Source organism: Podarcis raffonei, chromosome 6, assembly GCF_027172205.1.
Source record: "Podarcis raffonei isolate rPodRaf1 chromosome 6, rPodRaf1.pri, whole genome shotgun sequence".
In the NCBI taxonomy this organism is placed as follows: Eukaryota; Metazoa; Chordata; class Lepidosauria; order Squamata; family Lacertidae; genus Podarcis; species Podarcis raffonei.
The window spans coordinates 23,393,496-23,420,458 of record NC_070607.1 but is presented as its reverse complement, the minus strand read 5'-3'; the positions used below and the strand labels follow the sequence as shown (position 1 = coordinate 23,420,458).

At 43.5% G+C, this 26,963-nt stretch overlaps 2 protein-coding genes across 3 annotated transcripts in view; one reads left to right on the top strand and one right to left on the bottom strand.

Moving 5' to 3' along the window:
• Nucleotides 1–10,566, top strand: part of SLC30A7 (solute carrier family 30 member 7) — a 31,469-nt gene extending 20,903 nt beyond the window's left edge. Inside the window, exons 9-11 of the mRNA XM_053391605.1 lie at nucleotides 3,415–3,505; nucleotides 5,313–5,462; nucleotides 6,657–10,566. Of these exons, the coding sequence (XP_053247580.1) occupies nucleotides 3,415–3,505; nucleotides 5,313–5,462; nucleotides 6,657–6,704 (289 nt within the window). The 3' untranslated portion in view covers nucleotides 6,705–10,566. The remainder of the gene's footprint in view (nucleotides 1–3,414; nucleotides 3,506–5,312; nucleotides 5,463–6,656) is intronic.
• A 1,066-nt stretch (nucleotides 10,567–11,632) lies between these two features.
• The window catches only part of DPH5 (diphthamide biosynthesis 5), a 28,383-nt gene continuing 13,052 nt past the window's right edge, over nucleotides 11,633–26,963 (bottom strand). The window contains exons 5-8 of one of the 2 annotated variants that reach the window (XM_053391610.1): nucleotides 25,415–25,535; nucleotides 17,560–17,599; nucleotides 14,837–14,940; nucleotides 11,633–12,112 (exon numbers count right to left, since the gene is read on the bottom strand). In XM_053391610.1, the coding sequence (XP_053247585.1) occupies nucleotides 11,901–12,112; nucleotides 14,837–14,940; nucleotides 17,560–17,599; nucleotides 25,415–25,535 (477 nt within the window). In that variant the 3' untranslated portion in view covers nucleotides 11,633–11,900. The remainder of the gene's footprint in view (nucleotides 12,113–14,836; nucleotides 14,941–17,559; nucleotides 17,600–25,414; nucleotides 25,536–26,963) is intronic. The other variant, XM_053391609.1, reaches the window with a different exon arrangement.

Here is a 26,963-nt window from a genome sequence, read left to right as displayed (position 1 = left end):
TATTGCTGTTTATCCGCCTGGCTTTTTGTCCACATTCTTCCCGGTGTTTGTTTTAATACATATACCAAACATTTTAATTTCAAACCACACAGCCTCTGATGGGAATTTATTACTCAATAGCTGTGTGAATGTTTGCAGTAGGATGGGCTGACATCAGTTTCTCCTCCTGCGGCGACACTTCGCCACAGACCTTTGGAAAAAGGCTTATGAGGTCATCTAGCAAAAAACTTCTTTTGAGTTTTCCTAAATTACTTGAATTGATGATTCCACAGTTTCATTGAGAATCTCTTAACCTTCTTGCTAAAAGGAATATTTCCTCTCCTCCCATTGTTCCTTTTGAATATTTCCTTTTAAGGACTGTTGTGTTGCAGTTGTTCTGAAGTGGGCTTAAAACTAAAATTAAACAGCTCAGTGTGCAGTGTGTTGTGGGTTGTGAAGCCTGAGTCTGAGGATGTCCTGAGCCCACCATGAGATTTAGGGATGTATAGTAGGCTCCAATGTCATCTGTATTTCAGCCTGGGAAGTGATGGTAGGAATGTTTTTCCTCCATAGCATTAATTGGCTGTTTTAAGGTGTGGATATAACATACTTTGGGACTGGCTCCAAGAAGTTGGAGCTGTTGGCCTGGAAGTTTGGATCATTTGCATTTTCCTCTGCTACACTGCCAGTGAGCAGCAGTTTGTGGAGGACCCAAAGCGCCTGGGAAAGGTGCCATTGGGATTCAACTTTGAGTCAAGAGCTTTCAAGCCACTCCTCAATCTTAATGTGCTCAAATGAAGTTCAAATGTTCTTTTTTTGTTCCAGACAGGGTGGAGGGTATTCCTCTCTCGCTCTTTTATTCGAGCTCAAACACACACACACACACACACACACGGAAGAAGCAACCTATTGCAAGCTTTTTCATCTCTGCCTTAAGTTTTTGTTCTTTCCACACTCATTATTTCACCATTAATACAGTTATTAGTTCTTACGTAATGATCTCGGTGTATTTGCTGGAAAGATGGAGAGAGAGAGAAAATGCAGGGTAGCACTTAAATATGGACTGTGCCATTGAAGGTTAGAGGGTATTCAAAATGGCTGATAATTGTGATATCTTTATTTCTCATAGGTATGCTGTGCAGTATGTGTAAAAACACAGACATGCACATGTTCCTGTTTACAACGTAGTTGGTGTCTGAAGGTTCATAATATGCCCCCAGTCAGCTAGTAACACCTTCATTTTGGAGCAGGGGTGCCGACTAGAGCCCCAGATTATGGGTGCCCCTTAGGCCCTCCGGAGCCCCCTAGAGGTGGTGCTTATGCTTTGGAGCCAAAGAAATGCTAAGCAGTGGAACTTGTGCTTGTTGGCTATCCCAGTACCTTCACCATGGGACCTTTCTGCGTCTACCGGTTCCATGATATTGTTGCTTTTGCAGTTAGCGGAAGAAGCCTCTAATTGCTTCCAAATGCTTTCAGCTTGAGCTCTGCTGAAATCTTGGGTTGTCTCATTTCAAGAAGTGCACAGCTGGCTGTTTTCGACAAGTCATTTCATTATGGCTGAGCCAGTCCCTAGTAATTTTGTTTTATGGTCGGTCTCTTCGCCTCCCTCCCGCCCTTATTATCTTGGATCATAAGGAAAACATTCCCCAAGCCAGATGCAAGGACAAGAATGTCTCTTGCATTTCTTCTACATTTTTATGGCTATTGTAATTACCCTTGTAATGGATCTTGGGTCTGCAGAATCAACAATGTGTGTGCGTGTGTTTTAAATCATCATTTCTTCCATACAGATTTCAGGAAGATCCTGCAGATCCTGTATCTGGGGTATTTCTTACCCCATAGTTATTCTCTAGAAAGTCCCTGAGCCACAGGCTGTTGTCTTATAGACTTGGCATTGATCCCCGCCCCCCGCAAGGAAATAATGTTGGTCTGCTAAATAACAGCTTATTTATTAGAAGTGTAAAGATACGATATTTTCCTGAACACTGGATTTTTACGGGAAGTAGCGAGAGAGTCACAGAAGCATGAGCTTGCGCTGCTTGCCTTCCTTCCCTCTTGACAAACCATCTCTGGATGCAAGTGTATTTTTAAGCTCTGCAGGTTCAAACTTTTAAATGCACAATGCATGTCATTACTTGGATCCCTGCCTTGCCAACACTCCATCCACCCCCTTTGAAGCAGTATTGTCCGAAGAACTTGGGAGATCTCCCTGGCTGCCCCAGGCTTCCTGGTTGATTCTGGGCAAGCTGAAGCCTTTCTGTAACCGCTTACGTTCCGTCCCTCGGCCTCTGGCATTATTTATGTAGCGTCTTGAGCACTCTGCAGCTAGTCTTTCTCTCCCCCTGGGGCTTATATATCCAATCCCCGGCAACAATGGGGCATTCTTTTCTTTTGCACAGTTCTTGATAAAACTGTGTGTGACCTGTGACATGTTTCTTTCACAAGGGCCCGTTTGATTGCGTGCATTGTGCCCGTGGCTTGGCTTCTGAACCGATTCCCATGGTTACAATGACCATGAAAACATGTCATTGTGGCGGGTCGTCATACTGTTTTGGCCAGAGATTGAAATGAGCTCGGTCCGAACTGCGTACTCGGGTTGCAGGATGATGAGTGTGTTGCCCAGTCTTTGTGGGAATCTGTGGGAATCCTTCCAATGGCTGTCTTGCAGACACACACACACACACACACACACACACAGCAAATGGCTTCACTTCCTGCAGCTCACAACTAGTTGGTCTCTGTCAGTAAGGATTACAATGCGGTGGAAGTCCTAAAAACTGCTATGGGTAGCGTTGTTGTTGAATTGAATTGAATTTTATTATTTCGGTCACAGACCAGTTCCAGGCCCCCCATACAATATCAAGGAAGTCATAAAACATGATAGGGATACATTTGGTTGTTGAATTTATTCAACCTATTCTTAAACCAGCTGCCTATATGAATATTGTACTGCAAGTAGAATACTACTAGTATTCTTGTTGGAATACGCAACAACAGTTATAATTGTAGATTTATACATTTGTGCCCCATTATATTCTGTGGGCTAAGAGCAGCTTAGGCATTTCATCAAAATTACCGCTGTCCACCAAAGTATTCCTAATGCAAGACATGTGCATTTAGAGAATAAAGCTTTAGAGCAAATCAAAAGTCCTGGCTTTCTCTCATTCACTTTTTTTTGGTCTGGAAAAAAAAATCTGTTGGTTGACAGCCCTGGTTTCAATTTGTCATGTTTTTTTGTTTTAAACCCTCTTGTCTCCTGTCATATTGCCTTACAGCACTGCTTGAAAAGGCAGGTTAACCCCCCCCTCAAATCTCTTTTTGGAGTTGAGGGTTGGGAGGTACTTATTTCTCATGTGTCGCATAAGAATAGTTTTGCATGCTTTGTTAAAAGAAAAAGAGTGTAGGTTTTAAGATGACTTCTGTAAACCTTTCTAGTGTCGTTCCACTTCTGAGAGAGTCCATTGGAATTTTGATGCAGCGAACTCCACCGTCCCTGGAAAGCAGTCTGCCTCAATGCTATCAAAGAGTAAGTTGAAATATTTCCATAAGTTTTAAACATGCTCCTGGATAATGGAATCGCAGAAGCCGGACGTCTGAAGGACACTTGTCCTCCAGCAAATCCTGTACACGTCTTCTTCCTGAGTGATCAAAAGCGTAATACGATGAAACAAATCTAATTACCTGATAGAACAAATTTCTGATTTTGTACAGTTTCTGTACTGCATTGGGCTGATACTAGCTGATATTTGATGCTCTCAATGCTCATAATTTAAGGCTGAACAGTGAAGGTGCATGCTTGACATCCTACAAGCATAGCGTCTAGTATTTTCCTTGAGTCACTGGGTGCTTCATGATGGAAACTGCTCTTTGTACCTTCCCCACATGCTTAAAAAAGCCTGTAACATACTCTGGGGTGGAGAGGGGCAGAGAATGCAATGTTCTACATTGTAGCTGTATACTTCTTGGATATCACTCTGTGTAAAATATAATAGTTCCAAGAAGGTATTGGAACACAGCATCATAGGCCTATATAGCCTGTTTTAGAAATATTTTTATTTGCCTCTTTGAACATCTGATGACCTTCTGCACACTTAAATCAGCAGAAGAAAGCTTGCCTGTGTAATTCATTCACATGTTCTCAGGTTTCAAGCTGTAAGCAGTGAGGTCCTTTGTTTAATTCAAGGGATTATGTGTATTAGCCAAAACAGTCCTGATAAAATCAAGCATATTATTTTAAACACAATGTATTGCAAGCGTGCATTCAATATGAAGGTCATACTGAATTGGGCGAACAGTAATGTTTCTAACGGCACAAAGGACCATTCGTCCTCTGTGGATTGGAAGCCAGTTTATGGGAAGGAAGTTGAAGAAATGGATCTCTTCCCAGAGGAACCTAGGTTTGGGATTGCTTTATTAGTCTTCAAGGTAAAAAAGAGAATTGGCTTGAATTTGGCCTTCTTATTATAGGATGCCATACAGTCTGATGCCAATGCTATAAATAAAAGTAATAAATGTGGTGTACTGGGTAGAATGTTGGACTAGGACCACAGTTCTAGGGATAGGTAGAGGTAAAGGGACCCCTGACCATTAGGTCCAGTCGTGGCCGACTCTGGGGTTGCGGCGCTCATCTCGCTTTATTGGCCGAGGGAGCCGGCGTACAGCATGACTAAGCCACTTCTGGCGAACCAGAGCAGCGCACGGAAACGCCGTTTACCTTGCCGCTGGAGCGGTACCTATTTATCTACTTGCACTGGCATGCTTTCGAACTGCTAGGTTGGCAGGAGCAGGGATCGAGCAACGGGAGCTCACCCCATCACAGGGATTTGAACCGCCGACCTTCTGATCGGCAAGTCCTAGGCTCTGTGGTTTAACCCACACCATGGTTTAAATCCCCCTTGACCATGAAGCTCATTGGGTGACTGTGGGGCTGTCACTTCCTCTCAGCCTAACCTCCTTCCCAGGTTGTTGTGGGTATGAAATGAAAAGTGGGAGAGCCATGTGTATCACCTGGCACTTCTTGGTAGAAAAAGGTGGGCTATCAATGCAGTTAGACAACCATGGTTCAGTCGGTTAGTGCTGATAATGCCAAGGTTGCAGATTCCATCCCCACATGGGACAACTGCATATTCCTGCATTGCCGGGGGGGGGGGACTAGAGGATCTTCAAGGTCTCTTCCAACTCTACAATTCTATGGGTCTATAAGTACATTTGTTGCATCTCAGTTTAAACAAAAGAAATATGCATACATTGTTCATTCATGGGGCTCTTTTGTATACCACTAAATTTCTCTCGTTTTAAAAAATTGATTTCTAAATGCCTCTTATGTATTTTAGGTTCAGCAGTTGCAAGGAGTTTACAGTTTACATGACCCTCATTTCTGGACCCTTTGTACTGATGTTTACATAGGGACTTTGAAACTGTTTGTAGCTCCAGATGCTGACGCAAAGTGGATTCTAAGCCAGACTCACAACATTTTTACTCAGGTATGTTTGATGTGTGTCGTGTAAATGTAGGAACAGCGCTGTTTCAGCCGGGGTAATGCTGTTTTTGTGGAAAGGAAGAGTAAAGAATAACAGGACAAGGTGATTACGTTTTGTGTTCTGTCGCGGTCAGTCTAAGATTGGTCCTTTTCAATATGTGATTGCTATGAATGCTGTTTCACATTGGTTTTTTGCTTTGATAATTCTAGTGTGCATATGTATAATGTATGTATGAATAACTAGGCTAGCTTACGTTTTTTTAAATGTCAGAAGGAACAGGAACTGTCCAGCTGGCTAGATCCTTAGCTCTGCAGGTCACTGGCAGTCTAAAGGGGTAAGGGACAAACAAGCATGTGTGTGTGTGTGTGTGTGCAAGAGAGATTTTCACACTTATTTTTTAAAATTTATGATTTTCAATTTTATACATTTCAATATTTTTACAATCATTTGAACATTTCAAAACTCAACTTCCTTCCCCCTCTTTCTGTGGTTCCTTAAATTTTTATAAAAAATATTTTCTGCATATTCCAAATTAACTTATCTTAATCATTTATTCATCTGCTTTAAATGTATACTCATAAAGCTGCAGGTTATTACCAGAATCCTGCCAATGTTCTTATCTGTTTACAGTTTGTTTGTAAATATTCAGACAACCGTTTCCATTCTTTTATAAACAGTTTGTTATCTTGATTTCTTACTTTTCCGAGAGATTTTCACACAATTTGATCTGAACTACCCAGCTAGCTATTTGATATTCCGTTTAAATTTCCTAAACAAAGGAATTTGTGCAGGGTGTATTTTGCATTAATTTCTGGTGGGCTTCTCTAAACGTGCCACACGTCACACGCTTTTGCTAGCCCATTTTGCAACCATAGCCAGTGTGGCATAGTGGTTAGAGCGTTCGACTGGGACCTGGGGAAATGGGGTTCAAACCCCCATTCAGCCATGAAGCTCACTGATAGACCTTGGGCCAGTCACTTCCTTGCAGCCTAAACTACTTTCCTGGGCTTTTGTGAAGATAAATGAGGAAGAGAATGATATCTGTCACCTTGAGCTCCTTGGAGGAAAGGAGGGATCAAAATGTAATAAGTGCACAAGAGAATCCATTCCCATTTAATGTTTGGTAGGTTTTGACATGGGTCACACAGTCCCCTAGAATTTGTATTCCAATGTATTTCTTTTCTTCCATCTTCGCAGGCTGGAGTGAGGCAGCTCTATGTACAGATTGACTTTGCCGCTATGTAGCAAATATCTCGACCGTCTCGTTGGACCAAAGCTTTCTAGTACTGTCATGATTTAAAAGACACTGTACTTCCTTTGGAACAGAGACCTGCTCCCGTCTTCTCTACGGTTGTCCAAAACTGAACAGACTCGGCTGCCTTGTGGGCTAGATAAAGAGAGAAAAACCGAAAAACTGCATGGCCCTGAACTACTTGGGATTGACTTTCACGAGCTCCAAACCTTTGTGGATTTACTGGCCAAGTTTGTTCCTGCAGCAAACTTAATGATAATGTGGTATTGCAATCATTGGTTTTGCTTTTTGTGAAGCTGCTGGAAGTTATTGCTTATTCCCAGAAAGCCAGTGTTAACTACAGGGAGGGTGGGTAGAAAATAAATTTTTATTTTTTTCTTAAAATGTCACAGTGGTTGACATTCTACAACGTGTAAGACTGTTTGTACTTTGCAAACTTAACGAACCAAACCATATTGGGTTTTCAGAGTGCCTTTTCTGTCAAAGTATCTGCCAGCACAGATATTGAACATCGGGGATTTTTATTATTTTTTATGGCTACTACTTGTACCCAATAGGACTCTTGCTTGTGATTGGTGTGATTTATGTGTAATTGCATAATGGTAGATATTAGACTCTCTCTCTCTGTTACATTTTTAAACTTCCAAGGAGGTGATTCTTCAATTTTACAATACAAAGATAAAATGATTATGCAGAGTTTGTTTACAAAACGTTTGACCACCAGGACGTAAATCTAGGCTGATAGCACCTTCGCATTCTTAACGGTAATTAGAAAATAACGAAGCACTCAAAACAAAGGATGCATTGCCTCTTTGGTTGACTGATGCTGGAGGCTTTGACTGGCAGATTTACTTTAACTGCAGAATGAAGGTTTGTATATGATAGTCAACAGATGATCTGAACTTTTGCTTCACAGTCCATGTTCAGAATTAATTCACAAGCTCTTCAGCCAGAAATCCACCAGTTCAACTAGTATATGCAATAAAGCCCATGCATTATGTATACATTATCATGGAATATAATTTGGTTTGTTGAATCTGATTGCATATTTTGAAAGGTTTTTTTTGCATTAGATTTGAAAATGAGCCATAGGTTCTTCAGCACTTAATACCTTAAGAAGGCGAGTCTTCTGAGTGAACTGTGTGGTTCAGCTAAATATTGCTTCACAGCCATCATTTTTCATTTTCTGTCTTAACCAAGTTTCTTTTTAAACTTCACCTTGGGCAATATATTTCCTGGGTTTATCCTGCAATGCTAGTGTAATGTATAAAGGCTTGCTAGGCAACTGTCAGAGTGCTTCATGACGGAATAACAAAGATCTCACAAACGCATCTCTCGTTTCCAACGTTGAAGCTGAAGTTGGTTGGAATTGGAATGTATGGTAGTAAGCAAGTCCCTTTTTACTAATCAACAAAGATGATCGCACATATGTTCAAATGAATGAAAATCACCTGATTCCGTCCCCCTCAAAAGGACATTTGCTTGAACAGTTGTGTGTCAAGACAAGTTTGCTTAGAAAAACAAAAGTCGCTGCTAACCGATGGTTAGATACCCCCCCCCACACACTTGGCTTAGCTTTAGCTGGAGGGAGATTTATTCATGGCTTTTAATGAAGTTAGGCATCAGAAATGCCTAAAACGGAATTGTATTGGTACATTAGTTTCTATTTAAAAAGACTGTAACGTGGAATTTCTGGTTTTTATGGGAATAATCTTTTAAAATGTATCTCTTAACTCAGCGTGTGTATTCCATTACTTGCCAATCTTATTTTTACTTTGCTTGCTATTAATTTAGAAATGCAAGTATCCGACACAGTCTCTAATTCAAGGTCTGAAGATGAGTTCTGGCCCAATACACTTCTTCAGTAACATCCATTCCTTTCCACAAGACGCATCAGGGCTGCTTCACACATGAAGATTCCCATATAATGTGAGAAGTGCACTGTGAGAAACCTACCCCGTGGGTGCATACGCTGTAGAAAATGCACGTGCCCTTTTTCCACACGCTATAGCAAATTCCAATTTTTTCCTTTTCAGAGATACGGTGACCTCTGTAGATTAATGTGAAGTGCCATTGGCTCTGAACCCATTTCAGTAAAATGGCTTTTAATTAAAGGTAAGAAAGAACCCCCATTTTTTCCCGTGCATATTGTCGATATTTCAGAACTTTGCTTGTGTCTTCTGTTGAGCACACACTAAATCATTGGTTGCGGCTGAACCCGAGAGCCTAGAAATTGCTCAACCTTTGAGTTGGTGTTAATTTGCTTCACGCCTTTCCCTATGGAAGTAGTCCTTTTTGTTCTAACTTCTCTCACCCAAATGACAAATACTGAGTTAAATCATACTTTGCCAAACACGTGGCTTTGAAATTTGCTTTTATCTAACTTTGGCAGCAGTGGTTAAATTAATGCACAGCTTTTACACAACTGCCAAAGTGAGATTCTAGTGCAATAGGGGTGCTTACCCAATAAACATATGTCCACGTTTCTCTCTAACGATAATGTAAGGTCTTCAGTTTAGGGGAGGAGGTTTATATTAGTTGGAGCTTGTTGTCAACCAAGCCCTTAAGTTGTATGAAGTGAAGAAAAAGTGTCCTTTATACTTTTAGGCTTGGATGTCGGCACACTACGCAGTCATAGGATCGGTCTAGTTTTTGAGTAACGTGTTGTACAACTTTTAAACCACTGCATAGGTCAGATGTTGGTACAGATGGTAGCCAGCTGCCTCGGTGGTGTTCTTACTCCCGAAGCTTTTACAGGATAAAGGTCGCTTCTAAAAAGGAAAGCTTCCAACTACATTAAGATACTGGCAGTCCTGATTAGTAAATGAAATACTGCGTGGTCTAGGGCTTTAGAATAGTGCAAAGGGTTAAAAACCGAAGAGTGGATGCTAACTGCATTTGACTAGGTGAATGATACTGGAATAGATGTGAGGAAATGGAGATTGGAAGTTGGTTATGCCAGTGCAAATAAAAGGAGCATATTTGAGGGGGAGGGGAAATGCAGCACGATTTCATTCAAATATGGCAGTTCAGCTCAAGTTCTTAAACTTGGCTAACCTGGTTCCATTTTCTACATTGCTGTCGCATTGATTCTTGCTGCCGAAAGTATTTTTTTGTATTCCTGCAACATTTTGTCTGTGTGTGCCCTTTCTAAGTGCTGTTTCCTACCCTGACCTGATCTTCAGTCTTCTGATAATTGCTTTATACCCTCCAAGAATTGTATCTCATTGACTGATTAAATGCTGCCACCAAGCCTCGTGAAAATGCACAGGCCCACGCCAAGCGTTTGGTTGGAATTGAAAATGCCACTGTGGATATGGAATATTTTATTTATTTTCACAGTCCCATTACCTGAACAGTTCTAATTTTGGCCTGGGATCAATTTTATGTGGCAAGTGTTTAACAGAAGCAGTGCTCACATAGTTCACGTCCCAGAGGTATACCATAAAAGAACTGATGGGCATAGCGATCTTATTGCCAAATTTGTAACTAGTACTTTCAGATCAGATAGAATGGGAAAACAGTGCTGAAACCCCATTTCCTAACTTGCACATAAAGTGGGGCTCTGGTGTCAGTCAGCCTGTTGTATTTCTCAACACGTACCGGTGCAACTGAAGGACTTCACTGTTTCAGTGAATTCAAACTACAGATAATTGACGACTGTGTATACTGTAATTGGTTTGGGAATGCTAAAGCGAGTAGCCAGTCTGACTTGCCGTAAGTGCAATACTGGACATTCTAATGCATATTTTTTTCTACTTGAATACAGTCTCTGGAATATTTAAACAGCTAATATGTTTGAGACAATATTTGGGATCAATTTTCCTATCAATAAACTTTTCCCTTTTGCAAACATTTTTCAAATGTTGTGTTTTCATTCCTTGGGGGGGGTGTGCGCGCGCAATTTGCACATTCCTGGCTGCCCTCAAGCAAACCATCTCCTGGACAAATGTACAGTGGTACCTCGGGTTAAGTACTTAATTTGTTCCGGAGGTCCATACTTAACCTGAAGCACCACTTTAGCCTATGGGGCCTCCTGCTGCTGCTGCGCCGCCGGAGCACGATTTCTGTTCTCATCCTGAAGTAAAGTTCTTAACCTGAAGCACTATTTCTGGGTTAGCGGAGTCTGTAACCTGAAGCGTATGTAACCCGAGGTACCACTGTAATGTGAGAACCAGAAGTTGGGAGTCAAATCTTGTGAAGGAGAAGGAGAGGCAATCCCTTACCCTGTAAACCTGTTCTGGAGACTTGGGAGGCCCTTCAGAACAGTGTGGAAGGTTGCCTGAGTGTCTGTAGAGAGGATTAATGAAAATAGTTTATCTCTCTCCCTCCCCCCCCCCATGACAAGAGAAATCTCTGCTGCACTGAAGGCCAATGGAACATTTGTAGAAGAGGAACACTGGATCCAAGCTTAGTCGATCTCAGCTGTGGCGAGGTCAAAATCTAAACCACCATGGAATCAGCAGAATGCACTGCTATGGTCAAAAGAATTGCTACATTATTTGGTGCAGTAATACCATGTCTCTTCCCCCTCCCCTCTGTCTATTACATCCTGTAATCCAAGTCTTGTTGTGTAAGCAGAAGTCTGTTCACATATGGATAGCATTGGATGCAAGCCATTGTTAATGTGTTACATATGTAAGCCGATAAAACGCACAATGCGTTTCATTTCTCAAAGCTTCAGCATCGTTCAGTTCCAAGGCTACTGAGGGTTTTAGCGCCTAAGTAAAAAAATTGGTGCTTTGATCAGAATGACCATTAAAACGTATAGAGAGCACACATTTTGTGAGAGAAGCCACAGCACAGACAGGCCTGGATTTTTCAGTGGAAGACTGACTCTGTATCTAGAACAACCAACACTATTTATACTGATGTGCAGAAACAGTTCTCTAATATACAAAAGCAAGCATATTTTTACATGTTTCATTCTGAACTGGCTTTTTATTGGTAGGTAACTTTTTTTAAAAAATGCATTTCATACCGAATTTAGGCAGCCTGCCAAACAACCAGACTTGATAATTGCTCCACGGGTTGTATTCCTTGATAAATAGTTTGGTGTCTTCATAGAGACTGGCAACAGGACTTTCTGGCAGTCTACTTGGGCAGTTGGGGTGGGCTTCCCCCTCTTGCAAAACACTGGCTAACTAGTGACACCAGATTCAGCTCAAAGCATGTGCGTAAACAAGTATTTATTCAGCCACGTGCTCAAAAATGGATTTGTCAACTGCAAAAAGCTTGAGCATGTCTAATTCCAACGGATGCAAAGTTCCAGTTATGATCAAAGAGTGTAGAGGATCGCCTAATGCCACCGTAGTCATTTCCTGTAGAGTACCGGAAGCAATCTTTTGATCCACTGCGCCCACTCTTGCTAAGCCTACGCAGATGGTGTTTTCTGCAATTTCTGTTAAAAGGGGGGGGATGAAGATAACAAAGAATATTACAGAAGCATAGTGAAAGGTTGGTGCGCTTGGCACACTTCTGCAGGAAGTGATGCTTTCTTCCTAAAAAAGGTTAAAACGCTGCTTACAAAAAAGACTGTCCTCTGAAGACTAATATAGACTTCTCTAAAAAAAACCCAACCCACACGTGTACATTGCTCAAGTTCTTCGCAATAGGATGTGGCAAATGTGAGGAGTGTCAAGCCCAGGAAGCAAGTTCTCATTCTCAAGGTATTGAATTGCAGGTATAAACCAGTGGGGTAAGTAGCCATTCATACAGAGTCATCAAGTGAAGGCCACCTAGCTGAAAAGACTGATTCTGCCCTCCTGGCCTAGTAACTGCTTTGATTTATCAGCAAAAGGACCAGAGCAGGTTGGGGAACCTGAGGTCCTCCGGGCGTTTTAGCAGAAATCCCATCAGCCCCAACCAGCAATGGCCAATGTTTAGGGATGATGGCTCTGGAGTCCAACACCATTTGGAGAACCATAGGTTGCCATTCCTAGACTGGAGAATATGCAAGAGAAGCTTAGACAGGGCTGCAGTGTGGGGAAGATGGTAGTATGAGGGCCGTGGGCCTTCTGGCGGTTCCCTCATTGCGAGAAGCAAAGCTACAGGGAACCAGGCAGAGGGCCTTCTCGGTAGTGGCGCCTGCCCCGTGGAACGCCCTCCCATCAGATGTCAAAGAGATAAACAACTACCTGACATTCAGAAGACATCTTAAGGCAGCCCTGTTCAGGGAAGTTTTTAATGTGTGACATCTTAGTGTATTTTTGGTCTTTGTGGAAGCCGCCCAGAGTGGCTGGGGAAACCCAGCCAGATGGACGGGGTACAAATAAATTATTATTATTATTATTATTATTATTATTATTATTATTATTATTGTTATTATCATCATCATCATCATCATCATCATTATAGTATGACTGAGCGCAGCATTTTTGTGCCCTCTGGCACTCTTCACGGTGTTATGTGTGCCAGACGTGGTTTAGTCATGCTGGCCACATGACCCGGAAAGCTGTCTGTGGGCAAACGCTGGCTTCCACAGCCTGGAAGTGGAGATGAGTGCTGCACCTCATAGTTGAATTTGACTGGACTTAACTGTCCAGGGGTCCTTTACCATTTTTTACCTTACTAAGTAAGTATCGTAGTTTTCCATGTATAAGACAATGTTTTTAAATTATAAAATGATGTTTAAAATTGGGGATCGTATTATACACGGACAGTGCAGGGGGAGATGGGCGATTGGTTGCAGCCACGAGCAGGAGATTGTCAGCGGTGATTGGGCGGGTGATTGGTGGTGGCGGCAAGGTCTGCTGTCGATTGGCTGCTGCTGCGACAATTGGGCGGGTGATTGGTGGCTGTGGCAAGACCTGCTGATGATTGGCTGCTGCTGCGACAATTAGGCGGGTGATTGGTGGCTGCTGGTGGCGAGCGGGCAGACGATTGGCAGCTTTGGCGACGTGTGCGATTGGCAGCATTGGTCAGGTGGGTGAGCGATTTTTGGCAATCCCCCCCCATAAAAGCTCAACAACTCTGGGCAATCTCCCCCATTTTCTTAATATGGAGTCCCCAAAAATAGGGGTCGTCTTATACATGGAAAAGTACGGTAAATTGTGATTAATATGAAGGTATTGCTGGTATCAAAACTTCCCACAAGGAAGGGTAAGTGGAATGTGTTACGTAGGAAGGCAAAAGGACCCATGATATGCCTGCGACATATCTGCAGATATTGTTAAGTTCTGCTGCATCCCTGCATGGAGCCTGATTGGATCAGAGGCGGATTTAGGGATGCTTGACCAGATCACCCGCACTGGGCGCTGAGCCAAGAGGGCGCCACAAACATGACTTGGAACGGAAGGCAAGAGGCGTCTGTTACTGCGCCAAATTTTGGCGTTACATAGGATGCTACTGAAATGTGAAAGCCCAAAGTCCACCACTGATTGGATTGCTATGAGTTGTGTGTGTCATAGTTTTATAGACTTGCCTCCATCCAAACAGGGCTTGTTTAGAGAGGCCACTCCCGTGAGTATCTAAGAGACTGATTCCACTGATAACGGCTAATTCTTTCATATCCTTTCTGGGCTCTTAACTGTGCCTCCCGTTTTGTTTCAGAAAGGCAGTGCATGTGAGCTAGCTGGACTTTGCAGAGCATTTTGTCACTGCTTCCACCCAATCACTACTTGGCCATTCAACACCCTACAGCCCTATGGAAAGTCACTGCATTTCATTAACCAGCGAGAACTCCTAGATCCGTCGAAAGTTGACTATTAAGACACACTTTCCCAGGATCAATGTGCCTTTGCTGTTTCTGCAACAACTAGTAGCTCCAGCAAAAGCACGTACAGAGAATAGAGTAAGGTCAAAGTGATTCACTCTAAAGTATGTTCATATGGGATTTGCATTTCTTTTTTAAAGAACCAACTGGTTCGTGGAGTTTGTGGCTGGTTTGTGTGCAGGCCAACGTTTTGTGGCTACAGCGCTCTGCCTCCGGTCCTGCTTGAAGTTCACTTCACTGTCGCTGATGAACCACAGCGAATGCTTGGCCTCTGTAGGCAATTTCCAGCCTGCCAATTTCAAGAGGGCCCATCTCCATCACAAATTGCGAGTTATTTGATGCTGCAGCGGTCTGGACAAAAGAGGGGAGGGCCAGCCTCCAAATGCTAGCGGCCAGAGCTCACGTGCTTACCTGGTTCTTCGCCTTGTAGCCGCCTGTTTTGCACAATAGCGAGAAGCTGCTCCGCTGCCTGGTTCACGCTCATATACCTGGGTGGCTCATAAATCTTCTTCCCCCTGATGGAAGGAAAGGTACGGTAGTCTGGTCAGCAACTGCCCCCCCAGTATCCCAGTCAAGTAGTGGGGTCCATGTACAGTAAAGCCAAGCTGAATTTAACATGGCTTGCCCAAAATGCTTAAGCTTTAAGATAAAACTTTCTTTGTTGCATCAAACCAAGGTCTCACATTCACTCTCTGGAAGCTCTTAAGAGGGGCAGGCAGCCAAATGGCTCTTAATAATAATAATAATAATAATAATAATAATAATAATAATAATAATTTTTATTTATACCCCGCCCTCCCCAGCCAAGGCCGGGCTCAGGGTGGCTAACAAGCAATAATAAAAACAAGTTGAATGAATACAACTTAAAAACAAGATTAAAATACAACATTAAAATATTGAAACATTAAAATATTAAAATGCAGCCTCATCACAGGAGGAGAAAGGAAAAAGAAAAAAGAAAGAGGGGGAGGGAATCAAATTGGCTCCAAGCCAAAGGCCAGGCGGAACAACTCTGTCTTACAGGCCCTGCGGAAAGAAATCAGATCCTGCAGGGCCCTGGTCTCATGAGGCAGAGCGTTCCACCAGGCCAGAGCCAGTGTTGAAAAAGCCCTGGCTCTGGTTGAAGCTAATCTAACTTCCTTAGGGCCCGGGACCCCTAGAGTGTTGCTATTTATGGACCTTGAGGCTCTCCGTGGGACATATCGGGAGAGGCGGTCCTGTAGGTACGAGGGTAGAGGCCCATTTAGTTTAGACCCTCGCTAGAAGCCTGTGCATGTTTTGTCTCATCCATCGTGTTTTTGGCAAGGAATACACCGCAAAAAGGAGGTCTAGGGGCAGTCGCTGATGAGAAGCAGGCGAGTGTTATACGCGCTGCCCTCTGATCAGCTGGAGACATAAAGCAAACACTTCCAAGTTTTTAAACAGCCGAATCCAGGTGTATGTTACAGCCACAGGAACAGCAGGCACTACTACGAGGCTCTTTTTGTGGCGTCAGCATTCCAGAACTGCCGGCTTGCAGAAGAAGTGTCTACCGACAATTAAGTCGGTCGGTGTTGATGAAAGTCTCCTCTGTGCATGTGCTGTGAATCAGAGCCACTGCGTGGCTGTTTTGAAGCTTTCAAGCTAGGAATTAGAGCCCACATGAGTAAACTGAAAATGCTCTCCGCATCTGAGAGGTGCCACATGTCGCGCTGCCTCCTCGGCACAATCGCAAGTCACTTATATTTTGAGACCCCTGCTAATCTACTGTAACTGCCGAGATACATCAGAGAGCACGCTATCCGTGCCAAATTGGAAGGGAAGCCTGTGTTTTTCTACCATATACTGTATAGTTACATAATTATAGACCCCAAAGCCAGCTCTCAAAAGGTTGTTTTCTGCAAAGTTTGCCAGCCCTGGAGTTGGCAGGAGCAAAGCTTATGAAGAAGTTCCAAGGTAAATTTCCACCAGAGATTGTCGGACTCCGTGGATATGGATCTAGACCAAAGTGAGGACGTGTCTGGAGGTGATCAATAGTTCCAGTGGAGAGGAAGAAGGAAGCTGACTCAACTGATCTCTCCTAGATTAGAAATACTGAGCGATCAGGAGAAAAATGAAACTAGTCAAACCTCGGTTCCTGAACGCCTCTGTTATCGTACGTTTCGACTCCCAAACGCCAAAAACTCGGAAGTAAGTGTTCCGGTTTCCGAATGTTTTCCAGAACCCAAACATTCAACACAACTTCCGCTGAGTGCAAAAAGCTCTTGCAACCAATGGGAAGTCGAGCCTCAGTTTTCGAACATTTCAGAAGCCAAACGGGCTTCTGGAACGGATTTTGTTCGAGAACCAAGGTGCCACTGTACCACAGATGAAATTAAATGGGGTCATAACTAGCTAGCCTAATTCTGGGCACTTATTACTGGAGATACAGGGTGTATATGGAACCTGAGAAACTGAACAGACTTATTAAACCACGAGCTTCCCCCCAGTCTTAAAAAATTCTTCATTAAATGCTAAAAGGCACCAAGACAACCATCACCGCTGCTTTGCCACGAGCCCCATCCTGCAACAGAAACATCGGAAGCTGCTTACACTGACTCAGACTGCTGATTCCTCTAAGTGTTATCTATATTGACAGGCAGTGCTAGCACGAAGAGTTGCTTTGCATCATTCAGACGCCGGTTCCTGCCTTCACCTATCCCAGTACTGCCTCAAGCAAGTCACTTCATCCTGCGGGATGGACTGCAGACAAAACCAAACTGGGTGCCAGGAGAGGGCACTTCCTCCTTAAGTCTACAGAGATATTTTGGCACCCGTGTCCACCGTTTAAGCAGGATTCCTAAACCAACTCCAATTCTTAGTTAAGAGAGCAAGCCGGATGGCCTAAAATGTGATTAGTACGGCAGCTGATCGGTCCTTTTAACTCAAGGGTGGGGGCCCATTAGCCATGCTGGGTTGGTGCTGAATGGGAGCTGGGAGTCCAGTAACAGTTTGAGGGCTACTGGCTCCCTCCCCCTCACCCAACCACGCCTTAAACTGAAACATGGAGAAAATCTTTCTCTATACCGTGGTTTTAGTATGCGTTTCACTTACATGCCAGCACTAAGCTGTGAATTATCAGTTGCAGACCACACACTTTTGAAGAAACAACTTACTTCATGAGATTCTCCAGCGATTGTTCCTTGACTTTAATGTCTGCAGGGAAACAAAACGGGACATACACTTTAAGTCAATTGCCTGTGTATTACTTTCACAAGCATTAAGACGGAGAACTTTTTTTTTATTGAGCTGCGTTTGATATAAGAAAGATATCTCTCATGCACACCCAGAGAGCCAGTGTGGTGTAGTGGTTAAGAGCGGTAGTCTCGTAATCTGGTGAGCTGGGTTTGATTCCCCGCTCCTCCACATGCAGCGGCTGGGTGACCTTGGGCCAGTCACACTTCTCTGAAGTCTCTCAGCCCCACTCACCTCACAGAGTGTTTGTTGTGGGGGAGGAAGGGAAAGGAGAATGTTAGCCGCTTTGAGACTCCTGAAGGGGAGTGAAAGGCGGGATATCAAATCCAAACTCTGCTTCTTCTTCATGTTGACTGTGCCAGCCAGTCATCATTCCATTTCCCCCTGTGATACTCATTCAGCCATCATTCTAGGGCTGTTTTTAGGTTTCTCTCTCTCCCCCAAAGGCTCTGTGTAGTTCTGCAAATCCCAAGCAGCCCCAAGCCTCTTAATTGTTCCTGATCTAGCTTGGCTGGTATGCTTGGATGGTCCTAATTTGGAGATGCATGGAGAAGTCTGCAGCTCAGTGGTACAGCATCCATCTTGCATGAGAAATCTCCCAGGGTCAATCTTTGGCATCTCCAGGACAAGTTGGCAGGGAACCGCTGCCTGAAACCCTCCAGCCAGCCAGTGTGGCTCAGCTAAACGAGCCACTGTTGCAATGCAGTGTAAGGCAGGTTCCGGTGTTAGGTACCCACAGACTGAGTTCACTATTAACATATAAGACTAAGACACTATCTATTATACAAAATTCATTGCAATGGTTTTTCTTCTTGTGGAAAGTGACACAACTCTCTTAAATACACATCAGCTGTAGGAAGTTAAAACTGTGATTGCAGCCAAGAAACAAGCTCTGTTGATTTTTTAGGGCAGACTTACTGCTACATGAGCATATTTGGGGTTAGAACGGACGAGATCAACGAAGGCGTTTCCTCTCGCTGTCTTCTAAGTGGAAAACTATGTTTTGTATCGTGCTTCACTGAGGAGATGAAACTTTTTGAAACTGAACGTCTATTAAGTTAGAGCGGCATGAATGAGCTATGGGCAGAAACCCAGGGGCCTGGACATGCAAGCAGCCCCATTAGTTGTGCCTTCCTGTCTCCAATCAAATAACCCAAAAAGACTCATGGCAAGCCTTCAACCACATTAGTCACCTTTTCCTATTGAATTAGGTGGACTGCAGATTTTGGTAAAATGAGCTCATTTCGTTGAGCGCTAACTCATTCTCTTGTACATTTAAATATGCAGCTGTGCCTTTTGTTGTTCCATGAAGTTTTCTAAGCTTAGAAGTATTCAGATCTCGGTAAACCATCTCAAATAACAAATCTAATTTTTGTCAGAGCTTTGAAACATGCAGATTTTTGTCACTATTTCTATCATTGCCTTTTCTCCTGATGACTTGCAACGGCTATGGTTCACGTCCATTGATTTCAATGGGATTATGCCGAGTATGACTTGGCTTGATACAACCCAATGTGTTTCCCAGCTTTTGCGGTCTCGATTCTCCTACCTGGAATTTCTGCTTCATTTTACAGCTTTCGCCCAATGCAAACCTTCCAAATTGTACACAAACAAGAACAGAACAGAAGCCATACACGGGAGAAGGCATGCAAGTCCCAACAAAATTCAAGACAAAGGCGATGGTTAAAAGAAGAAGCAGCCAAATTGTAAATGACTGCTAACAGTCAGGGAGTGACATCTAGCTAAGCCATAGTCAGAGCAGACCCATTGCAAATTAATGGGTATCCAACTCCATAGTCCTGTCAGCTCAAGGCTTTCTGCTTGTGCAGTGGGACCTCCCTCTCCTTTCCTCCCCCCTCCGTCATTCCCAAATATGCTCCGGAGACTGGGGAAATGCCTAGGATGGATTTAGGAGGCATGTAGGGGTGGGGAAGGGACGCGGGTGGCGCTGTGGGTTAAACCACAGAGCCTAGGATTTGCCGATCAGAAGGTCGGCAGTTTGAATCCCCGCGACGGGGTGAGCTCCCGTTGCTCGGTCCCTGCTCCTGCCAACCTAGCAGTTCGAAAGCACGTCAAAGTGCAAGTAGATAAATAGGGACCGCTCCAGCGGGAAGGTAAACGGCATTTCCGTGTGCTGCTCTGGTTCGCCAGAAGCGGCTTAGTCATGCTGGCCACATGACCCAGAAGCTGTACGCCAGCTCCCTCGGCCAGTAAAGAGAGATGAGCGCCGCAACCCCAGAGTCGGCCATGACTGGACCTAATGGTCAGGGGTCCCTTTACCTTTTTTAGGGGTGGGGAGAAGAGGTGAAGCACCATGGAACAAGCAGAAATCCTTGCACTGACAGGACAGTTACTTAGCACTACTTTATAGATACAGCGGTACCTTAGGTTAAGTACTTATTTTGTTCCAGAGGTCTGTACTTAACCTGAAACTGTTCTTAACCTGAAGCACCACTTTAGCTAATGGGGCCTCCTGCTGCCATTGCAGCATGATTTCTGTTCTCATCCTGAAAGTTCTTAACCTGAGGTACTATTTCTGGGTTAGCAGAGTCTGTAACCTGAAGCGTATGTAACCCGAGGTACCACTGTAGAAGCTACAGCCAAAGCATTTTCTTCTGGCCAAATCTCTTATTCTGCTGCTGAAGTTTCTGAGTACCTTCTATAATTGTATGTGCACAATTGCCCCACTCTAGTTGCCCCAGCATGCACGGTTGAACGCAAGAGCGTCCACATGTTGATGAGAATCTGACTTCCCAAGCCTAGTTCTTGATCCCTCAAGCGCTGTGTGCTAAAGGGATTTCTCCAGCTGCCTCTTTACTCTGCAATGCCGGCTGAGAGGCGACAGGAGCTTATGCCTTGCAGATCGGCAGGCAGGAAATGGCTATTTACTTTGCAGTAAAGGCTTTGCAGCAAAGTGCTGTTTCCTGCCTGCCGGGTCTGCGAGGCGAGCTGGGCAGTGCATTCTCGATATATTACAGGGTGACAAAATATGAAACCTTTGTCTCGGTCTGGAGTCCATACTGGTAAGAGACAAAGTATTGATATATCGCCCACAACCTACTTAGGATCTTGTTGATCCATGGCCTTCTCTGACATGTTCTCACCATCACCAATGGCTGAACACAATGGCGCTTTCTATGAGCATACCTGCAATTTATTGCTATGAATGCCAATATCAATAGATCTTTCCTTCCACCATCTCTCTATGGGAAGTGAGCTAGCATCATAATCTTTCTCCTGCCATTTATACACAGTGGCAATTTCATTTCATTCAGTCAACTGAAGTTTTGATTTAATCTGTATCCAGCAAACACACTTTCCACCAGCTCCTCAATTAAGTACATTTTAATATTTAAACCAACGGCCGGAATGTCTCCTTCAATAACCAGTCACTTGACAGTGCAGAATTGTTGCAGAGACAAAGAAACGCAGGAACAGAAAGAGGGGAGCAGAAGAAGCCCTAACTTGAATGTTGTAAGATTTTTTTGCCTCATTTATTTGAAAAAGTCAGCAGGTAATTTTTTATTTAAAAAAAACAAAACCACAATAATGCTTGCTTGTCAACCCTCCCTTCTTGCAGTTCTTAAAGAATGGAGGGGAGAGAAAGGATCAATGAAATGCAAAATAGACAGATTAAGGTGTATGGTGAGGCCATGATGACATTTCACACTGGTGGCTGGGAGCATTTAACACCTATTAAATCTACTTCTCTCTAAAATGCATTCCAAAATCCCCACAGTATAGGTTTTCATACATTTCAACAGTTAGAGAAGATTTACAATCAAGTCCTGATGTACAGACAGCTTCCAGACGCCAATTCCAGGAGTGCATGAAAATTCTGCATGCATGTTCTGACTTGATTTATAAACTTACTATATGCTGGCGCTGTGTATATTATATGCGGGTGGTGCTGTGGTCTAAACCACAGAGCCTAGAGCTTGCCGATCAGAAGGTCAGCAGTTCGAATCCCCGCGACAGGGTGAGCTCCTGTTGTTTGGTCCCTGCTCCTGCCAACCTAGCAGTTTGAAAGGACATCAAAGTGCAAGTAGATAAATAGGTACCGCTCCGGCAGGAAGGTAAACGGCGTTTCCATGTGCTGCTCTGGTTCGCCAGAAGCGGCTTAGTCATGCTGGCCACATGACCCGGAAGCTGTCTGCGGACAAATGTTGGCTCCCTCGGCCTATAGAGTGAGATGACCACCGCAACCCCAGAGTCGTCCGTGACTGGACCTATATGCCTATATGCTGGCAAAATGCAGCTCTTTCCGGTGTGCACATGGAAATCGCCTTTAGACTTGGGAGGTTTTGGGATCCTGGCTTGTAATCAAGGAGAGCAGTGGTAGCCACAGGGGCGGTCTATGCTTGTAGGAACCCCAGTAAACAGTTATGTCCCATAAAGTATCTGGAGTGTCCTGTAAACTCGTAGAAAACCTGCTTTAGCACTGGGAGGATAGTTCCGTTCAGGCTGCAATCAAGGATCCTGCCAGTCGGAAGAAACTCAATTCTCCCCGATCAACCTCAATATCTAAACAGCACGGAATGATCTAATTGCTTGCAAATTGCATCAGTCTGATTTCCATCCTGATCAAAATTCCATATGTGATTGAATGCATCTGTATAATCTCTACCTCTCTCTGGAGGGTTTCATGCAAGGCTGGATTTAATCTGAAAAAGCTCTGTATGATTAAAATAAATCCTGCCCCAGTGCAGAGACTGTGGGATCGCCTCCTGTTTCTACTGATCAAGCTCTCCTGCTTTTAAGAGTAGAGTGGAACACAACCGCTTACGCTATGAAGCTTTCCCCCTGTTTCTCCTCATGCCAGGAAAAGCTTAATTTCCTTCTGTTGGAGCTGCTGCAAAAGACGCAGTAAAAATCCTGGCGGTCCTAGTAAAGAAATGAACTTGCTAAAACTTCCTTTTCTCTGGATGATGATTGCAACTTAAGACCTCAAAGCCAGGAAGCTGATGGCATGGGCAGGGCTCGTTTCCTTTTCTCGGTGTTAACAGACAACTAAATGATCACCGGGCTAAGGACCAGTTTACAGAATTCAACAGAATCTACCGGTTAAAAGCTTCTGCTGGACTGTTTTACCTTTGGGCTGTGAGAGTGGGGTTGGGATAGATGTCTCCCGAAGGAGAAAAAGCACAAAAACCTGTACATAGAAGAAAACCACAACAACAAGGCAGAGGCTCAGCTCCATGACATGCTGTTTTCCTATGTCCAGGGAAGGGTTTGGGGTTTTTGCTCAGCTTTGCTATTTCTTAAAGATGCAATTGCTGCAGGTAAGAAACAAGGCAGAGGATGCGTAAGACGGAGGACTTTTGAGTCTACAGTTTGATGCTGTTGCTTCTGTGTTTGGACAGCAAGGCAGAGGCTATCATGGAGGAGAAAGCAATCCATGGCTACTATCAATGCTCTGCCTCAAAGGCCGGAGGCAGTGATGCTTCTGAATGCCAATTGCTGGAAGCCAAAGGAGGGGAGGACGCTCTTGTGCTCACATCCCACTTGCTGGTTTCCCATAGGCAACTGGTTGGCCCCCGTGAGAAAAGGCTGGGCCACTGCCTTAATCCAGCAGACTCATCTCATGTTCAATCAGCGTATAGAGGGGAGGTCCAAAAAATATCTACATAGTGCCTAGGGAACAACTTGCACCTTAATATCAGCAAGACAAAGGAGATGGTGTTGGACTTTCGGAGGAAGAGAGGAGAACCAGCCCCACTGTACATCGGGGAGGGCAGTGTGGAGAGAGTCTCTTCCTTTAAATTCCTAGGAGTTTATCTCAGTGAAGACCTTACTTGGAAAATAAATACAACCCAAGTGGTTAAGAAAGCCCAACAGAGACTCCATCTCCTCAGGGTATTGCAAAAGAACAATGTCAATCAACATTTGATGATGTCTTTCTACCGGTCCACAATAGAAAGTGTCCTTTCATACTGCATCACAGTGTGCTATGCCGGTTTGACATCATCGGATAGGAAGTGCCTACAGAGGGTGGTGAATACAGCGCAAGATATTATGGGCTGTCCTGTGAATCCGCTGGATGACATTGCGGAAGAACGTTGCCTCAGGAGAGTGAGGAAAATTCTCAGGGATGATTCACACCCTGGCCAGCACTTTCTTGATCTCCTGCCCTCAGGCAGAAGATATAGAAGCATGATTAGTCGCACCAACAGGGTAAAGAACAGCTTCTATCCATGGGCTGTTAGGCTGTTGAATGAAAAGGTAACAACAGGGCAACTGACTTTCGGGTTTGGTGGGTGTGCGTCAGTAACTGAGGGGAATTAAGACTAAGAGAGCTGAGTAGGGGGTGCTCGTGTAATCTCACTGTATACAAGTTGTACAAGTGACAATAAAGTATTTCAAATCAAATAGCTGCTCAGCTACTGAGCGTTCTAAATAATGCCGGCTGGTTAAGTGTGATATAAGGAAGTGGTCCTTCTCCTACTAAATTAGCAAAAATGCACAGAGCAGCTACAAATATTTGTTGGAAGTATAAAGAAAAAGGAGACACATTCTACCACCAGTGCCGGATTTACGTGTAAGCTAAACAAGCTATAGCTTACGGTCCCACTCTCTTGGGGGTCCCAGAAAATTTAAAGGGGGAAAAAACACCTAGATGTACATTTCCAAAATAGAAGATAAAAAACAAATAAAATAAAACCTACATACAGCAACAGTGTTTTGTGTTGTGTAGGCTCCTGTGATGTAAGTAATGGGCCCCGCCTGCTTCCTAAAATATCACTGGTTTGCTCATTTCTATATACAGGGTGCCTACATTCTGCATGGATTGGTTGCATGGCAACATGTGCAAATGGCTTGAGATACCTGTTAGGTCCATAAATTACCATATAGCATATATTCAACACAAAAAACAGCAACGTATAAAGGGCCCCATTATCTTCAGTAGTGTAGGGACTCATCAAACCGAAATCCGGCCCTGTCTACCACATGTGGTGGACGTGTAAGAGAATGAAAGCATATTGGGAAATTATTTATAATGAGTTGAAAAAAATGTTTAAAATAACTCTTGTGGAAAAAACCAGAAGCCTTTTTTACTAGGAATTTTCGGTTCAGGAATACTGAAGGAGCAGAAAAAACTGTTTATGTACGCAACAACAGCTGCAAGGATACTTCTGTCCCAGAAATGGAAGGAAGACAAAGTCGCTACCAGAGAAGAATAGTTAACAAAAATGATGGACTCTGCTGAAATGGCAAAAATGACTGGGAAGATCAGAAACCAAGAAGACATCAAATTTAATAAAGAACAGGGAAAATTTGTAACTTGTTTAGAAGCACACTGTAAACAATTAAAAACATTGGCAGGATTTTAACAAAACTTGCAATGTAACAAGAACTATGGTAACAATTGACTATTAAGGAAATATGGAGGACATTATACAATGCAGTTGAAAGAGAATAATCATGGAACCCATGGAGGGGTAGAGGGAAGTCTGGGATTCAGAAAATCCTATTTGTACAGTGGTACCGCTAGTTGTGGACTTAATCCATTTCGGGGGTGCCGTTCGCACCCCGAAAGTCCGCAACTAGAGTGTCTCTTCTGCGCATGTGCGTGGCGCGATCGAGCGCTTCTGCGCATGCAGCGAACCCGTAACTAAACACTTCCAGGTTTGCCGCATTCATAAGCTGAAAGTCCGTAAGAAGAGCGGAACGCAACACAAGGTGTGACTGTATATGATTATGATTTATATACTAATGTAAATATTAAATGTAAAACTGAATAAAAATATTTTTTAAAAAAGAGGAAGTGGTCCTTACCAAGCAAGCAGAGGGTGTGCATGCCGTTTCTTCTGTTTTTGGCTATTTTGTCGTAAAAGCTCTCGGGCTTCCACGTATCGGTCCAGAAAACGACAGACACAACTTCTCCGAAATTGTAGAGCTGCCATGAAAAGAGGGAGAGGTGGGGAGATGATATTGAGAAAGACACCTATCAGAATAAAGACTGTAGACACAAGACTTGACATGGCATTATGCGATGTGCAATATAGAGAGGTTTTGATGGGAAGGGCCAAATCTCAGTGTTTGGTATCTCCAGATGGGTCTGGGAGAGACGGCTACCTGCTTTTCCAAGTTGAATTCAAAAGTGGCTCATAATAACGATAAAAGGATTGACAAATTAAAAACAGCAATGCCCCCGAGGAATGTCACACTGTGGTCTGAAGTGACGGCGAGGCTGATAAAACTGTTTTTTTAAAAGAGAAAAATCAGCAGCTGCTTGGTATTTAAATGCAACCAACAACTTAAAATTATTCCATCACACCTCTGCAGAAGATAAATGAGCTGCCACAGTGCACCGCATTTTTCGCTCTTTAAGATGCACCAGACCACAAGAAGTACCGTATTTTTTGCACCATAACACTCACTTTTTTCCTCCTAAAAAGTAAGGGGAAATGTCTCTGCGTGTTATGGAGGGAATGCCTACGGGTGGCAGGCCTACGGATTTTCCTCCTCTAAAAACTACGTGCGTGTTATGGTCGGGTGCGTGTTATAGAACGAAAAATACGGTATCTAGTTTTTGGAGGAGGAAAACAAGAAAAAAATTATTCTGAATCTCAGAAGCCAGAACAGCAAGAGGGATCGCTGCACAGTGAAAGCAGCAATCCCTCTTGCTGTTCTGGCTTCTGGGATAGCTGTGCAGCCTGTATTCGCTCCATAAGACGCACACACATTTCCCCTTACTTTTTAGGAGGGAAAAAGTGAGTCTTATAGAGCAAAAAATACGGTGTGTGTGTGTGTGAGTGAGAGAGAGAGAGAGATGCTTGTTCCAGCCTGAGTTCAAGTCGTACCTAAAGTCCTGCGTTTCAAGACTCCAAATAGGATGGTAAACACACTTTTTAAAAATAAATTATTTTCGACATCACAAGCTGGCACGAAACGTTTACAAAAGGGATTCAAAAGAAAATGAGCTGGTTGTGAACAGTGCCCAATCCAAAATAGCAGAGGAAAGTGGTACACAAACAGAATGGACAAAGATAAATCATAACTGATATTTTGAGGTAGTTTCCCCCTGCCTTCAGGATCCTACGACCTTGCACATTTCACAAAATAAATTTAAAGTAGCTGTTTGTGTACAAGTCTTAAAGAAAGTCTTAGGTGCCTGGGATCAATAAGACTAGTTTTAATGGGTGAGGGGTTTTGTTCTAAGAAAAACTTGCACTTTTTGGTGGAGACATTTGGGGCTTTGTAAACATTGAAAGAAAGAAAAAAACAGGGAAAGCGCCTCAAAGAAAACAAAACAGGATCCAGTGATCTCTGATGTAAAACTTTTTTTTCCTTGTAAGTCAATATTTTTCAGAGTAAAATGCTC